The sequence below is a fragment of the Triticum urartu genome, chromosome 5A (genome assembly GCF_056163025.1).
Source record: "Triticum urartu cultivar PI428250 chromosome 5A, HENAU_Tu73, whole genome shotgun sequence".
Lineage (NCBI taxonomy): Eukaryota > Viridiplantae > Streptophyta > Magnoliopsida > Poales > Poaceae > Triticum > Triticum urartu.
In genome coordinates, this window is record NC_141877.1 from 12939272 (window position 1) to 12956970 (window position 17699).

Consider the following 17699-nt stretch of genomic DNA (forward strand, 5'->3'; position numbering starts at 1 on the left):
GTCTGCCTGGTCGCTGATGCTCACAGTCTGGGCCTCTTGGGGCTGGTCAATTCCCGTTGATTGCTACTCGCATGTGTTAAAAGAAGGAATTAAATGAGGAAAGAGGAATTAAATGAGGAAAGAGTGGACTAATCCACAGTTACCTCTGACTAAAAAAATTAATTTCAAGAATAGTTTTAGCTTCTCTTTAGTCAGGGGTGCTTGGAACTATAGCCTCTTAAAAAAACTATTTTTAGTTAGATTAAAATAAGTCCACTGGATTCAAGCACCCTCTTAATACGTGTACATGCAAGTTTATAATGGAATTAGGAGATTAGATAGTGTTGCATGCATGAGTTTGTTAGACGGCCATGTCATGTGGCCGTTGTGGAGAGATTGCGCCGGTGCTGTTAATGCGCATGCATGTAGCTAGATTAGGGCATCTCCAGCCGCGTAGGAAGGCTTCCCCAGGCGTTTTTTTTGCGCCGGCGTCGAAAAATCGGCCCAGTCGCGCCCCCAGGAGCCCGATTTTTGCCGGCCTGGGCCGAAAACAGTGCCGGCGGACCCAGGCCGAACCCGGCGCGCTGGGGGGCGCCCGGGGGCGCCGGGCGAACTTTTTTGGCGCGAAAAAGCCGCGGGTCCGCCGTGTCAGCGACACGGCTCTCTTCTCGCCCCTTCGTCGTTCTCATCGCCTCGTTTCCCGCGGCGAATCAATGCCAAAGCTGCCGCGCTGCCGCGCCGGTCAGCCTGCGCCATTGATGCCTCACGGGCGGCGCAGTGAAGGCCGGACGACGCGCGTCCCTCGCCCTCCCTCGCCCGCCACGCGTACACACAGCGGCCACGCGTACGGGCGGCGTCTCGGCCTATATAAGACGCGCACCAGTGTGCTCGGCGATCACTCTCTCGCCGTCGTCGTTCCTCCCTCTCCTCTCTCTCGCCGTCTCCAGTTCATCACCCATGGCCGAGCGCTTCCCTGGCGATGGCGCGGCGGCGAACGGCTTCGGCCGCCGCCATCTCCACGAAGACGAGGCTCGCCTCCTTTACGAGGCCGAGTACCCGGTCCCGCCGGACATGCGGGTGCCCGGGGCTTGGAGGATCAGCGCCGGCGGCGTGCCGGTGCCACCACCACCCACCGGGGCGGCGCGGCGTGCGGAGATCGCACGCATCCGCGCGTCCCTGCCGCGGGCGGCGAGGGAGGGGCCACGGTACGTCCCCGACAGCCCGCTCTGGGAGCCCTACTTCCGCCGCCGTCATGCCGAGCAGCTCGAGGCCACCAATGGCGTCGTGCCCTCTGGCAGGCTCAACTCCAATGGTCGGCGCCGGTGGTGGGGCGTGCCCGGGCGCACGTTGGAGGCCGTCCTCAAGTACATCGAGGGTGGTAACACGCCGCGCCTCGAGTACCCCGCTCCCCCGTCCTTCTCACGCCGCCGGGGAAGCTCCTGGACCCCGAGGCGCATGGAGACCGGGGGGTCCTCCTCGTCGTCCGGCGGCTCGCCCTGCCTCCGCCCCGTCAAGCCGGAGCCCCAGGGCACGCCGGTCAGTGCCCGCACGCGCAGCTCCGGCGTCTGCATCGGCGCCAACGCCTCCCCACCCACCGGCCGCTTCGTCCTCGTCGAGCCCAAGCCAGAGCCCGGCCTCCCCGTGGAGTACGAGGAAATAGCCCGGCGCGGCATCTTCGACGAGGACGCCCTGCAGTGGGCGCGGGACGACTACCTCCGCGACGAGATGGTCCGGCAGCGCCGGGCCCTGGAGGAGATCGCCGCCCGCAAGCGTGGGCGCGAGGACGAGTACGGCGTCATGGTCCTCGACAGCGACGACGACGACGACGACGACGACGCCCCCGGACCGTCCAACCCGCCGCGCCAACCGGGGGAGGGATGCAGCAGGGACGGCGGAGGCGCAGGCGGGGGCGGCGACGACGGCGGTGACTACACGCGGTTCTACAGCCTCCTCGGCATGTAAACCGTGTGGGCGGGCGGCGAGGCGGGCGGCGAGGGAGACGGCGGGGGTAGCCCGCGGAAGTTTTTTTCTTTTTTTGTAAAATATGTTTAAGTTTGAACGAATTTGCCGATGTCTGCGTTAAATTTCAGTCATGTTTGCGCCGTATTTGAATTTTTTAAAAAAACATGGACGCTGCGACTGGGGGGCATCACATCCCCAGTGCGCGGTTTAGCGCCGGCGCGCCCTAGGGGCGATTTTTTGTCCCTCTTGGAGGGCCAACGGCTGAAGATGCCCTTAATTTGCGTGGGTAAGTTTGGTAGCCGCTGCCGCCGGCCGTGGAGATCACGTAGCTAGCGATCCAAAGAGAGATGGGGTCATGTGCTAGTATGTGGGTTAGCGGTCATCGTGGTGGCTGATTAGTACGAGCATGTTGTACTGGCTATTTAAGTTGTGTAAGTGAATGAAGCCGTGAGGGCTGAAGAAAAGATGTAGCCACGGTGTGCCATCAAGGGAGTACCTTTGGCAAAGCCATTGCATTTCTCTTGGTACTTGTGTGTGTGGTTGTGTGTATGTGTTGCTTTCTCGGTTTCTTCCAGCGTGTGCGTTCTTGAGAGAAACAAGAGGAAAAGAGAGTCATGTGAGGTAGAAGAAGAAGCGACGCTGCGGAGAGGCGGTGCAACCAATTGGTACATTGATAGAGTTAACCTTGTTGTTTAGGCATTCATCATATTCATTTTGTCGCATTAATACGTTCATGCATGTATTTGAGATTAGTTAGTTAGTTGAGCTAGTCAGGGTGGAAAGAATGGGTGCATGTGTGAGCATCCGTCAGATAAGAAACATGCATGTACGCATATGCCGTTGCATGGCCGAGCTGTATCTCTATTCCTAATGGAGCAGTTGGTAGCCCGGTACTCCGATTTTATTTTCGTCCACTTTTTTTCCGTCACACCTCCCACCACCCCCTCCCACTGGTTTTTATCTCTTCATTACTCTCGCCCACCGATTTTTTCTAACGAAGGAGCCCACACCGGATTTTCCCATCAAATTCTTCCCCGCCGTACCACACATCGTCTGATTTGTTTCCTTCCGGATCGATCTCCTTCACGATTTCACCCCAAAAAGCAAATTGTCCCAGATTCTGATCTTTCTTTCAGTTCTTTCCAAACCCGATCGCCAACCGTTTGAATCTAGACAAGGGGTTGCCTCCCTTCCAACCCATCCCGTCCATAGCCATGGAAGAGAGAGGAGGGAGAGGGGAGAGAGAGGAGCGTGGCGGCCTCTGGCCATCATGCGGGAACAGGACATGCCGATGCACTACCGCCAGCCACGCCGCCGTTGCTGCTCGTGTGGTCGTTCTCCTTCGTCCATCCCCAACTCCAAGTCTCCAACTCGATCTCTAGCTGTCGCGACACCGTAGATGGCCAGTCTGGGTACACGCACCCGCCGCTCATCACAGACGACACCGCTGCGCTCGTCCTCACACCGGAGCGACCTCCGGCCAAGATCGACGAGACCACTGGATCGCGTGGAGCTGGACATAGGCGACTGCATCCGCAAGGCCGTCTGTGATGGCCATATATACGCCACTGCAGTACAGGAGCACCAGCGCCAGGTGAGCCTGCAAGCAGGATGTCGTGCTCCAGGCCCTCCCTTCCACCTTCGGCCAAGAAGATGCTGCACGGCTGCACCAAGCCTGCTTCTCATGTTGATGATGTGCCCTTCGAGGATGTAGTGCCCCATGGGTTCCGGCGCACGGGGACGACAAGATCTCCATCGTCCGCATCATCGACGCACAGATACACACATTGATGCTTTCAGTTACAGTTTCAGGTCCTGATAAAAAATGCTACAGGGATCTGATTTCTATTTTCGTTTCGTGATAATTTTTGAACATTTGTGCTTTAGTTTGTTAGCTTCAATGGATTTGTGGCCTCGCCTCATCAGGTCCGGGAGGACAAAAGTGCTTGGCGAATAGATACATGCAGCACGAGACCAAAAGTAAAAATTAAGTACATTTCGCTCATCCAAAAATTATGTTATACACTAGATCAGTTATCTCGTCGAGCCACCGGCACTGTCCCTGGACGCCAATTCCATGCGTGATAGATTTCATTATTGTACCAAGCATTTTCTGAATTTATTGCCATTCATTCATATTGTTGGCTGGCGGTTATGGTTTTCTGTTTTATAGACTGAACCCTCAAGGGTCTTCAAGTTCAGTTTTAGAACAAAAGTTGTGGGATAAGCTCTTTCAGTCTACGGATGGACGGCTGAATGCGCAAGATAGATGATATTTGGAATTTGGATCATGAGCTTCCAACAATGACTGTGCCAGATGCTGGACATGGCGTACAAGGCCGATGTTGATGGCAGCACATATACTCATCAGCTGCACCACTACACGTCAGGGAGGAGGAAGCTAGGGAACCCATATTTGAAAAAGGAGAGCAAGGAATAATTGGGTGATTAGTTGTTCCTGAATCACAATTAATCTTTGTATAACTCCATGTGTTGGTGTTTTGGGTGGGTGACCTGTGACCTATTCTATCCAAAAGAGTAATGGTGTGCAGTTTCAGTCGTGAGTGGATGCGATATGGCCACAGACCGTCAGTAACTGACAACTGATCATGCTGGTGGCAACGGGGGCAGCCTTATATTCCCCAATGATGTTTGTGTAAAATGCTATGTTTATTTAATATTTTTGTTCAAAAACCTTGACTGTGTACAGTTTTTCATGCATGACACTACAGAACCAAGTATTGCTAGATTTGGCGATGCTTTATTCAAAATTCTTGTATACATCAGGCTGACTATTACCACAAACTTGCCATTTATATCATTTGATGGGAGCCAATGCCAATGCCTTTTTGTTTCCCCATTTCTTTAGCATCATCATAGTTAGTCATTCCAATTTTAGAATCTCATAATGTGATGCCTAATTACTTTGACCGAATATGAATACAGTGATTTGCTGTAATGTACAGAACAGTTTTTTGATATGATGAGTTGCTTGCAATGTCTGCTTACTGTTTTTACAGGACACCAGATTTCAATACCCCTCTGTAATAATTTCTTAGGTGATTTCTTGGACAAGCACACACCTAGATTTTGGGGATTAATCACATCAGTGTGCAACTACATCGGTGTTGTCATTCGTCACGCTCCGTTCCTGCCCCACTGCCGTTGCCGCCGACATGCTCTCCGCCCAAGTGCTGCCTCTTGGTTGCTGTTCTCCATGCTCATGCACAGCCTCTAGATCGCCATTCATCGCGCGGGCATTCGTTGTTGCCGGCGTGCTGAGAAGCTTCAATGGAGCCTACTGGTTAAGGACGCCAGGCAACTCGGTTTCCCAGGTGTGCATTCTTAAGGACTGACACACCCAATTCTTGTCCTCACTAGCACATGGACATGGCTTATAATATGAATATATGATTTGTCATTTTGGCTGCACCGAATTGGTTTTTCCACTTGTTTGCTCAGCGCATTTTAGTCGAGTGCACTATATTATTCATGTGTGCAGTTCTCATATACTAGCTTGTGGAACCAATCATCCGTACATCATTTTTTAGAAACTAAAGGCACAAAAAATGGTGCTTCTAATTATGTTTTCTTCTTGTTATTTGTCAACTCAGCTCACAAAAATGTCGTCAACTTCATGCGTGAAACTCGATGCCTTACAGTCAATTCCATTGATTATTTTGAAGTGAGATCAATCAACACATGCTTCATTCACTTGGCGTCGCCCGCTTTCTTACAATTGCCAAATGACCATTTGATTTCATTTGCCTCTTACGCTCAGCTACTCAGGTGATTACCAGAATAAAGTTTAGACTTTTTTACTGTTCTTGATGGGAGGTTACTAATGGAGCACCAATTATAGCCATTGTGGACTTGCCATCCAAAGTTTTAGCTGGTTTGTACAGAATGAGAATTTATTATGTCTGTTAATAGGTTATTCGGATAACCAGAGTGACCTTTTCTGTTAATGATATCATCATAAAAGTTGTGGCACTTGCCTTAAGTAATGCCCCTGAAGCAAATGGTAATGCAACAACTTTTTTTGCAAATTAAGTTTCTCTGTTTTATAAGACAACTAGCTTTTGTTGTATATCAGATGTATCAGACGCAAGCCTTCTTGGCTTACACCTTTATTGGCCAAAAAATATTTTGTGTTTCAATGTATGCGAGAGACTGATGAGAGGTATTATATGGGGAATCTCACCAAGCTGATAGTAGTGTAACCTTATACACACGATGATTGGTCCATAGATATTGCATTGGAGTTTCTCTTTTTCAAAGTCTGCTTCGATCAAGCACTTACATGTTCAGGTACATATGCTGGGTTATGTCAAGTACTTTTTTAGTCTGCTTTCCTAAATCTTGTGAATTTTCAATTACCAAATTTCTGGGACAAATCTGAAGGAAGAAGTTCAGAAGTGTGATTCAGTGATATATTGATCTTGCTACAGAAGAAGGTATGCCATCATTGTACACAAAAGTTTGTATCAACATATTTTGATGCATGCAATGACAGTCCTTGCTATTCTAGGGCCTGAGAGGTCTCTATGGTAGGAAATGTAGATTGTTAAACCATATCAACAATATCTTTCATAGGTATGACAAAGGGTCTGAAGTTTAAGCAGAATTTCTGCAGGGGCATGCTTGTATTGCATCGTCAAAGTTGTTTGCATGCAAATCTTAGTTTGAACCAGAATCAAGGTTGAATTCGGAAGCACCAAAAAATACACATTCCCAAAGGTCTGGTTTTGCTACAATTGTACTAACTATGCTCCAAAGTTTTTCCTGCATTTTTTTCTTGATGCCAAATTTTCAGGGTGTCTATCTGATGCATATTTCAGTAAAGTAATCAGCATGCTGGTCTGACCACTTAACATACCTTTGTTTTGCAGGAGGGTTGGAAGATTGTGAACTAGATGTACTTAGTATTGGGGAGACGACGAAGTGATTGGTGTGTATGAAGATCCTGATTGCATTTTTAAACTAATATGTTTGTATTTTTGGTCCTTGCCTGTATGCACGGAAAAATCACTTGTGAGTTATCGAGTTTTACACAATCAGTAGAGATGCATGCAAATAATTGTTCTTCTTTATATACAATAGATAATTGTCCGCGCATTGCAACTGGATATAAATATTTTAGTATGTTAACCCGTAATTTATCGGTCCATATTAATATGATTTTGTAAATAAGCGTTTACCAAATTCTGCCCATGATATACCTATCTGAATATATTTTAGGATTTTATTTTGCAATCACTTATTGACTTCCAAAGAAAAAGGTAAGTTTATTTGGTAAGTCAATTAAATGTGGGACAACTACGACGATTTTCATGGAATGATGCTCAGTCCAAGGATGGAATTTTGGACGAACCACTCCGCCTAGCAGGAAAAGGAACATTATTCTTTTTTAAGTAGTATATATATATAGATAATACAAAAGGTGCATTTCTATATGTATTTATTTTTGCAGAGTACGAGAGATGGGGATGGATTAGGTTGACATTAAAAAAGAATCAACCGATGAGGGTCCCAAGGCGATGTCGTTGGTAGGGATGAAAAAATCATCGATTTTGTGCAACAATGTGGCTATATATATGCAATTAGAGCTAAAACTAAAAGGCCCGTAGCAACGCACGAGCATTCTACTAGTAGCTGTTAGGGGCTGAGACGTGACTGAGCAATCAGCGGATAAGTGTGGCGCCGGCCGAACCGTGTGGCTGGGTTAAAAGTTGTTACTCGTGGCCTTTACTACCGGCTAGTGGACAGCCTAGTGGATCAGGAGGCAGTAGTGCGTGTGTGGGTTTCATCTCTATTTAAGGACTTGTAATCAGCCGTGAGAATGTGTATAGAAACGGAAAAGGCACAAGTTGTCCGGTGCCACAAAATTTCCTGCATACTCTACTTCCACCTCTAGCACTTTTATATTTTTCTTGAGAGAATCCTTGAGCAGAGAGAGTTGCAAGGAAGAAGAAGAGCGGCGCTGCTAGGAGGCGGCGCCAACAATTGGTATCAGAGCCTTGTCGATCCAAGGCAGTGGTGGCGACGCGGTGGACTTCATGCGAGGTGGAGGTCGCCGGTGCAAGGTGGAGGTCATTGGTGGCGCGATGCAGCTAGTGGTCGGTGTGTATCTCCCTCATCGTCTAGCTGCGTCATGAGCGATGGAGAGAGGTGTGTTGCCCGGTAAGTTGCGGCACCGGCGGCAAGGAGGTGATGGCCATGGAGCGGAGGCCATTGCCATGAGGAGTCCATGTCCGAGTCGTCGACAAGGTGCGTCATCGGCGACAACATAGAGGTGAGTCACCGGAGAGTAGTGGCACTGGTGACGGACATGGAGGCGAGTCACCAATGAGTTGTGTCACCGGTGACGAACGAGTCATCGGCGAGTTGCGGCACCGATGGTAAACATGCGCCAACGAGCGTGCCATGGCGGTGCGCTTGTGGTGCGCTTGTGATGAAGGCATTGGAGGTGTACCTCATCGAAGTCAACGACGACGGCGCCAATCGGCGTAACAAGATGGCATTGGCCGCCGTCTCCGTGTTGCACCGACGACAACGGCAGCCACGGGCTTCAGGAGAGGAATAAGCGATAACAAGGTTAAGGGGGTGATTAATAAAGTTAACCTTGTTATTTAGGCATTCATCATGTTCATTTTGTCGCATTAATACGTTCATGCATGTATTTGAGATTAGTTAGTTAGTTGAGCTAGTCAGGGTGGAGAAAATGGGTGCATGTGTGAGCATCCGCCAGATGAGAAACATGCATGTACGCGTATGCCGTTGCATGGCCGAGCTGTATAGCTGTTAGGGGCTGAGACGTGACTGAGTAATCGGGGGGGGGGGGGGGGGGCGATCTCACGCGCCGCCGCCTCCAACCCTTCCCCGTCCCCTCCTCCCCGCCGCCGCCGGCGTCGGCGGCGGCGGGCCCTCCCCCCTTCGGTGCGGTGTGGTGCTGGCGCGGGACAGTGCCCTCGCGCGGATGCGCGCAGCCATGCAGGGCGGCGCGGCGCGGATGCGTCCGGGGCGGCCGGATGGCGGCTCTCTGGCGTGGAGGCGCGGGTGGCTGCAGATCCGCAGCCAGGCGGGGCGTGCCGGCGCGGGGCGGCCGTGGTGCGCTTCTCGGTCAAGATCTGGATCGGGGGCTCCTCCGGTCTGCTGCATGTGGGCGGCGCGTCCTGTCGGCGGCGGCTGGATCCCGGGGCGGCGGCCCTGGAAGGTGGCGGCTGGTGAAGCTCAGGCTTCCCGCGGCGGCATGGCGTGGTGTAGTCCATATCCAAGGCGGATCTGCATCGGCTTCAGATCAGAGACGGTGATGAGTGTGCGGGATCCATCCCGGCGGCTCTCGCGGTTTGGCGAGGTGGGGTGGGAGCCCTCCTCCCAGGCTCCAGTGGTGGCGCATTCAGGCAGTGGCTGGTGCGCCAGGGCTCCTACGGTGGCACTGCTGTTGTGGTTGGTCGCCGGATCTAGGCGGCTAGATCTGGGGCTTTGAAGGCGGTCGAGACAGTGCACAGGTTGTCGGGTGGATTTCTTGGAATGGATCCGGGTGAAAACTTGGTCTTCGGTCATTGGCCGGAGCCGGTGATGATGATGCTCTTATCATCGTTTCCTTCATGAAGGCATCATCGAGGTGAAGTTCCCAACCCCACCCAATACCTCCGGGGGAAACCCTAAATCAGTTGATCAGATGACGGCGACATTCATGTGTCGTTACCCCTTTGGGGGCGGCATTCTTGGAGATGCACTCGGGCTCGAGGGACCAGCGGATGGCATCTGCGGTGGAGCGGTGTTTCTTTCTACATATTCATGGCGGCGGTTCTCGACGGCATGGAGCAGTGGAGGCTTGACGTCAGATGTGTGGCGAGGGACACGCGCAGGAGGTCGACATTGTCTGGCGTCGTGGTGGCGTCGATAGCAGAGTGGCCTGACAAGGTCGATGCGTCAGTACATGCTTTGAGGATGGATCGAGGGAAGACGGAGGTGATGGCCCTTTGCAGCGTGTGCGTGTGGTACTTACTGAGAGTGCGCCGGACCAGAGTGTTACCCAGTCCCGCCTATGTGGCTTGGATGGGGCATCTGGAGTTAGATGTTAGGCTTTCGTGCGATGTCTGTTTGGTATTTGGCCCGGACATTCGGCACACCTTCATCAAGGGGATAGGAGTAGCGACAGGTGTCGTCTAGATGGTGGCCTCGGACTTACTGTTGTATTACCTTGTAAGGTCTTTGTGAATAATAAATAATATGACCGCATGCATCCTCAGATGCAGAGGCCGGGGGTGATTCCTCCTTTTCTAAAAAAAAAAAGGGGCTAAGACGTGACTGAGTAATCAGCGGATAAGTGTGGCGCCGGCCGAACCGTGTGCAAGCGCGAGCCGCGGGAGTACCACACTGAGCGACGGCGGCGCGAGCCTGTACAACTCCGTTAAGGCAGGACGGCAAGAGATGGCTCCACCCAATGGTTCCTGCTTGACGCCGATGCAATAGGGTTTGAGGGTCCCGTGTCCGCCACCTCCGCACCCAGCCTCCATCTCTCCTCGTCGTGCTACTCTGTGCATGGGGTGTTTGATGAAATGCAAAGGAGAGAGAGGAAGAGGAGGAAGAAGAAGAAGACGTGGAAGGTTTTATTTTGCCTGCGTAGCTCTTTTCTGCCAACTCAGTCTGACGGGCGGGCTCGGCCAAGTAGTGACGTCGGCAAAGCACAAAGTATCTATCGTCAGTATTTTTCGCCTCTGTCAAGACTAACTTTTGTCATGTTACCCTGGCGGCGACGTTGATATGAATCCACCGGCCGGTCCCTGCTACCTGCAAGCCTTGAGTATCTCCGGCGGCCCGGCCGACACGTACACGCGTGCATCACCACGCATATATGCACGCGTATGTGCGTCTCCGGAGGTCTCGACAGAAGCAGCTAGCAAGAGAGGCACTCGCCAACCTCTGAGTAATGCTGGATGCGGACCCTTGAATATTCCGCTCGTTCTGATCCTTTCTTTCCGGAAACGTACTTGAGTCATGAACTGCAGATAAGTTCCCATCCTATCCACTTTTTTGTAGGAAGCTATCCACTTGTTTATCATTGCTTTATCTCTCCACACTATTTATTAGTGATAGTATTGGTTGGATTTTTGTGTCGAGGATCCATTCACACCTCTGAACCATAATCCTACTCCGGCGCTCTGCCCTGCCGTCCTCTCATTTCGCTGGTCGCTTGGTGGTGTAGGGCTCTGTGGGGTGTGGGCAGCAGTCGCTTGCTTGATTTGGGCCGTCGACTTGGAGCTAACGTAAGGATTCCTCTGCTCCTCCTTCCCTCCTCTTTTCCTGCTAGTTTGGTGCTCCGGGCGATTTGCTTTCAGTTCATCAGTTCTTGCGAAGCCGCAGCGCATGATTCTCACTCTCTATTTATCCCCGCATTGTGTTCATCAGTTCACAAGCTCTGGAGTTTTCTTTGCTCGCGGTGCTTCCCCATCGTGTCTGATGGAATTTAACTACTCCCTCCGTTTCTAAATATAAGGCTTTTTGAAGATTTCAATAGAAACTATAAACCGATGTATATAAACATATTTTAGTGTGTAGATTCACTTATTTTGTCTCGTATGTAGTCCATATTAAAATCTCTGAAAAATCTTATATTTAGGAACGAAGGGAATATGTAATATGTGCTTTGGTCTGAGTGTCTTTGGGGGTGTCTCTCTTGATGTTTATTCCGTGATTTAAGTGAGGATTTTTCTGAGCCCACGACCTGGCCCGCTCGTTTTCGCCATGCTTGGAGAGGCGGGAATTCTTGACACCACTCCACTTGGGCCGCGTGAATCCTCGACAAACCTGTTTGCTAGGCGCAACTTAATCATATATACTTTGTATTAGAGTTGCGGTAGTTAATCGGGATCGAAGAGAGTAGTGTATGTATATATCTATCAACTTTATATAGCTTATTACAAAGAAATGGAGCAATTGATGCGATTGATAATCTTCATGTCATGCATGAGTTAGCCCGTCGTCGAGTAATCATATTTGAGCTACCATTGTATTCCTGCACTTGTTCATTCATCTATATGCATGTGTTTGCGCCTAATGCACTATCCAACTCATCTGCCCTGATTAGGAGTGTAGTGTGATCATCCATGGGGAAGAAAGGTATAGTTGTGGCGACCACCGTCGCCGCCGTGATGACTGTCATCTTCGGGGTCATCAGCGCGGTTTTCTTGGGACTGGTATGCACGCGATATTATCTCTTCCTCGGTTGCAACCTCCGGCCAACCAATAATCTAGTTGTACAGTAGTTGATAGTAATTTTGGTGATTCTTCTTAACTGTGTGCACTCATTCATGCAGAGAAGCTATCAGGATGACCACGATGACCGCAGCGTGTGTAAGTACGAGCGATCGCCGGCGACCGCTTGCGGCGTCGTGGCGGCCGTGCTGGCGCTAACGACACAGATTCTCGCCAGCATAGCCATCGGCTGCTGTGGGGCATGGCAGAATCCTAAGAGGGCCAATCGCATCGCCGCCGTCGTTTTCTATGTCATCTCATGGTACGTAAATAATTTTGTCACTGAAAGCTCCATATCTCGGCTGCTTTCTGTCTTTTTTTTAGGGTCCAGCTGCTTTGTGTCAGTAGTCAAGGAAAATATCATCTTCAGGAAAAAAAACACTTGACACTAAAATTAATATTGTATGATTTTTTTAGAAAAAGGAGGAAATTCCACCATGGGCGCTAAACTTGAAACCTAGGTACAGAACAGTCCATCTGGTAGAAAATCACGCAAGAGGGTCCATGAACTTAAGACATATACAATGATACTATATTAAAAGTGTCAATGTGTCATGTAGGATAATTATTGAGATTAATGAGAGAGAAAAGGTTTGCTTTCTCTTAATTAAGATATGTTCTGTTAGCAACAATATCTTTCATCACATATTTAGGTATAACTTGTTGTACACCATTTTTATTGTCATGTCAAGATGACTTGACGGATTTAAAATAAAACTACTTTATCAATCACTATACATGCCCTTAGGCAACTCACAATTCAAATCGCTGCATGTCATCCTAATTTGTCTTTTTTTTTGAAACAAGGCAAAAGACTTGCCATTTTCATTTAATAAGAAAAGGTTTCAGAACAGACATTGCCAAGCGGCGGAAAAGCAAAACAATTACTCTCGCGGTATTACATTACGCAAATGCTTAGCGCCTGCAGTGGCCCAAATCGAAACTTCATCTTTGATGCGTCGCATGACAATCGCCACCGGCGCCGCTTTGCTCCTGAAGACACGAGCATTCCTTTCATTCCATATCTCCCATCCCACAAGAAGTAACAGAGAAGATAGGGCCTTCATCGGGAGTGTATTATCAGAGAGAACCGCATCCCACCAAGATTTCACCGAATCGAACAGGAGCCACGGAGCCGTGCGGATAGCAAGCCCGAGCCATGAGAAGACCGCATTCCAAATCCGAACAGAGAAACGACACTTGAAGATCAGGTGTGCTGCAGATTCTTGCACCTGACTGCAGAGTGGGCATTTGTCACAATTTGGCCATCCTCTTCTCTGAAGCCTATCAACCGTCCAAACTCTGTTGTGGATAACGAGCCACGCGAAAAATTTGCATTTGGGGGGAGCCCACGCCTTCCAAACCGCAGCAGGCAAACTTGAGAGCGGGAGGTCATGAAACTGCGCCAAATAAGCAGACTTTGCAGAGTACTTCCCATCATTGGTTGACTTCCACAATATGGAGTCCTGGACACCCGGCTGAATGGCCACAGTCGCTAGCTTCTCCCAAAGGGCCAAGAATTGTTGAAGGTGTTCTAGAGTGAGGCCAGCGTCAATGTTGATTTGTGCTATCCAGTGCCCATCCCTTAAGGCCGTGGCAACCGTAACACCTTTCTTGCGTGAAATATCGAAAATCTTTGGCGCAATATCTTTGGGCCTAACGCCCTGAAGCCAAGAAGATTCCCAGAAGGAAGCCTTCTGTCCATCGCCGATCTTGACCTCAGTCAAGACCGCGAAAAGGTCGCGGTCGGAAGTCGTGCAAGGCGTCCCCAATCCACACCACGCACGAGGTGGGTCATTCCACTCAAGCCATAGCCACCTCAGCCGGAGGGCAGCAACAAATTTGCAAAGGTGCAAAATGCCAAGGCCCCCATACTCCTTTGGCTTGCAGACATGCTCCCAATTAATGTTGCACTTGCTGCCACTAACCGAGTCAGATCCTGCCCAGAGGTAGGCACGCCGCAACTTGTCAATCGCTTTTATAACCTCCACCGGGATGTCGAGCGGCGTGATGTGATAAATGGCCACCGCCTTAAGGACTGCCTTCACCAAGGTCATACGACCCGCAATAGCAACGTGCCTTCCTCTCCAAGGTGCCAATTTGCCCGCAGCCTTGTCTTCCAAAGGTTGGAGATGCACCCTCTTTAATCTTTTGACCGCGACGGGGAGCCCAAGATAGCGGATCGGGAAGGAGGCGCGGCAAGCCGGGAAAGACTGGAGAACATCATCTAGGTCCACATTGGCACATCTGATGGGTACCACAGAACTTTTGGTGCAGTTTGTGGAGAGGCCAGTAGATTCACCAAAGGAGGAAAGTATGTTGGTAAGGTATTGGACATCCTCCATAATGGGGGCACAGAAAATGGCAGCATCGTCAGCATAGAGCGAGGCACGAATTCTCCCCGGTTGTCTCTCGGGCAAGGGATGTAGCTTTCCTTGGGTTGTGACCTTGCTGAGAATATGATGTAGGGGGTCTATGGCAAGCACGAAGAGGAGCGGTGAAAACGGATCCCCCTGCCTGAGACCCTGACCGTGTTTGATTGGGTCACCAGCAATACCATTTAGCAACACTCTAGAGGACGTGGAGGAAAGAAGTGCCGAGACCCAGTCACGAAAGCGGGTAGGGAAGCCATGATGATTTAGCACCTCCAGCAAGTAGTCCCATCTAACCGAGTCGAAAGCCTTCTTGATGTCTAATTTGAATAGAAGCATAGGTTTCTTTGAGCGGTGAAATTTTCTGGACAGATTCCGAACATACATAAAGTTGTCATGGATGCTTCTTTTTTTATGAAGGCACTTTGCGCAGTGGAGACAATGGCATTCATATGAGGGGCTAGTCTAGTGGCCAGAATTTTGGCAATGAGCTTGGCCACGGCATGAATCAGGCTAATTGGTCTGAAGTCAGAGATGTCCTCGGCACCATCCTTCTTGGGAATGAGGGCGATATTCACTGAATTGAGCCAGTGCAGATTTCCGGCGTTTAGGTTGGAGAAGCTGTTGATCACTAGCATGATATCATCCTTAGTAATATTCCAGCAACTCTTGAAGAATTTTTCGGTGAATCCGTCCGGGCCCGGCGCTTTGTCAGAAAAAAGAGAAAAGACAGCAGCTCTGACTTCCTCTTCCGAAATGGGATCACCAAGCGCTGAAAGGTCAATGCCAGTGGGTGGGATGGATGCCCAGTTAATGGTCTTGGAGCGTGGAGCGCCCTTTTTCAAAATCGCATTGAAGTGGGAGTGAACAATAGATTTCTTGTGATCATGGTCTGTCACCCAACCTTGGCCATGCTTTAGGCGGTGAATAAGGTTTTTCCTCCTCCGGCCATTGACTCTAAGGTGAAAATAGCGAGTATTCGCGTCTCCCTCTTTTATGTTGGTGATTCTCGAGGTCTGCCTTTTCCGCGCACGTTTCATCCTAATTTGTCACGGTGACGGTTGAGGTTGCCATGTCAATGTCATGTATGCATCATGATCATACGACTGCACGGCCGTGTGTCAAAATTATATGGTGCAGGCTCTGTCGTGTTGGAAGGCAGCAGGGACCCAGGAGAACATTCGTTCTTTGCGGTTTTTTTTAAAAAAATACACCTTTGCTTAAAATTTTCAGACTGAAGTTTAACAAAATATATATATACTTGGTGGATTGTTTGTTTAAGTAGTATTAACTAATGTGGTCTCTATGCCATACATGTATACTTGCAGGATCCTAGCGATCATAGCGATGCTAGCTTTCCTGGGAGGCGCCTTATTAGGGATTGAAGGATCTATGGAGAAAACTGTTGGGAATAGTAGTTGTGTCGGAGGTGTCGGAGGTGTCGCAGTTTTCGTGGAGGCGACATTTCTATTTCTTGTAGTTGTCGCCCTTGTGGTCTCCTCGTATCTTCTTATTCAGAAAAATGACCACCACGAAGCAACCGCAGGCAATAATCCTCGTATGTTACCAACCACTACATCTCCTTCGGCACCAACAACTACATCTAAAGACAGCGCCTACGCTTCTGCTCCTGTGCCAGCAAATGAAGTCTGAAGTTAGCTCTGCCACTATGCAACGGTTGTCTTTGCCTTCCAAAAGGAGGAACATGCTTTCTGGACGTCGTAAGTGGAAGGCACTCGTTGCGGCCTTCCATTCCAAAATACTTGGTGGTTTTAGTTCAAATTCAAACTAAAACCACAACAAGTATTTTGAAACGGATGGTGTACATGCTTATCGTTTCTTACATACATCAATAAATTGTTTTCGTAATATGGGTTTGAGGGCTACTTTTTATCATATGGATTGTACATTTTTCATATACAGTAGAAACATTTTTCTATACTTGTTTACATTTTTCAAATATATGATTAATATTAATTTAGCTATATGTTTGATGTGTACTATTTTGGCACAGATTTTACATTTTTGGTATACATAAGAAATATTTTTCTTATATACATTATCATTTTTCAAATATTGTCTTCATCTTATGTTAATTGACGCTAAAACAAATGTATCTAGACGTATTTCAGTGTTACATACATGATTGCCATTTTTCAGATATATGTTTTTATGTCAACTTTTTTCATACATATTGTACATGTTTTTATACATAGGAAACATTTTTAAGCTATATTATACTTTAAAAACTGGAATGATTCCTTGTGAAATATATGTATTTCTTTTAAATATGACAAAAATAGAAAAATGAAATGAAAAAAATGAGACGAAGTGAACTAACAGAAAAAGAATAGAACCAATAGCATTACTGGTCCGGTCCATGAACACAACACTTCAGGCAAGGCGATGGCGTATCTCACTATAAGTGAGTTATAGAGGCGCCCCTACCCTGCACGAAGCGACTATGTCCCGTCTAGTGTGAGACCGAGGGCATTTTCTCTTCGGCACCTTCAGCGCCCGTTAACATGCATTTCGTTAGCTGGCGCTAAAGGCGTTCTTACCTCGGCCGGACCATCCAAGGGTGGAATGCATTTCGTTAACTGGGCTAAAGGCGCTCTCGGCTTGGCCGGCCCATGTAAGGGTGGAATGGGAGAAACCTCATCCCGGGTTTTCTTGTTTTTTCTGATTAATTAATGTTTTTACTGGACCGCTCTTGTTTGGTTTTTCTTTTCTTTTCTTTTCTTGTTCTATTTTTTCTTTTCCTTTTCTCTCTTTCCTTTATCCTGCATTATTTTCTATTGTCTTTAGATTTATTTTATTTTTCATTTTTCCTTTTTCCTTTTGAAATGCACGATCTTTTTGCAAACTCTTGATGTTTTTTTGATTTTGTTGAACTTTGTTTCAAGTTCCTGAACGTTTTTCAAAATTGGTCAAATTTTTTGAATTGCTGAACTTTTCTTGATGTTTTTTTGATTTTGTTTTCAGAATTCAACAATTGAAAAAAAGTTTTCTGGAACATTTTTCGAGCAAGCGTCAGCAGTACAACCATTTGGGGAATTTCCCGAGCGAGCTCGTGCGCTGGTGGGCCAACTCATGCTAGCGACCGTGCGAACGGAAGCCCGT

The 17699-nt window shown here is 48.7% G+C and overlaps 1 protein-coding gene across 2 annotated transcripts; it reads left to right on the forward strand.

The window, feature by feature from the left end:
- Nucleotides 1-10883: 10883 nt before the first annotated feature.
- On the forward strand, nucleotides 10884-16563 carry LOC125506918 (uncharacterized). Of its 2 annotated transcripts, none has more exons than XM_048671623.2 (4): nucleotides 10884-11216; nucleotides 12046-12146; nucleotides 12267-12466; nucleotides 15905-16563. In XM_048671623.2, exons 2-4 carry the CDS (start codon nucleotides 12057-12059, stop codon nucleotides 16227-16229), a joined length of 615 nt encoding a protein of 204 aa, XP_048527580.1. In that variant the 5' UTR covers nucleotides 10884-11216; nucleotides 12046-12056; the 3' UTR covers nucleotides 16230-16563. The 2 variants fall into 2 exon arrangements, with proteins under 2 accessions (XP_048527580.1, XP_048527579.1); XM_048671622.2 differs by having other exon boundaries at nucleotides 10886-11216; nucleotides 12038-12146.
- The last annotated feature ends 1136 nt before the right edge of the window (nucleotides 16564-17699 follow it).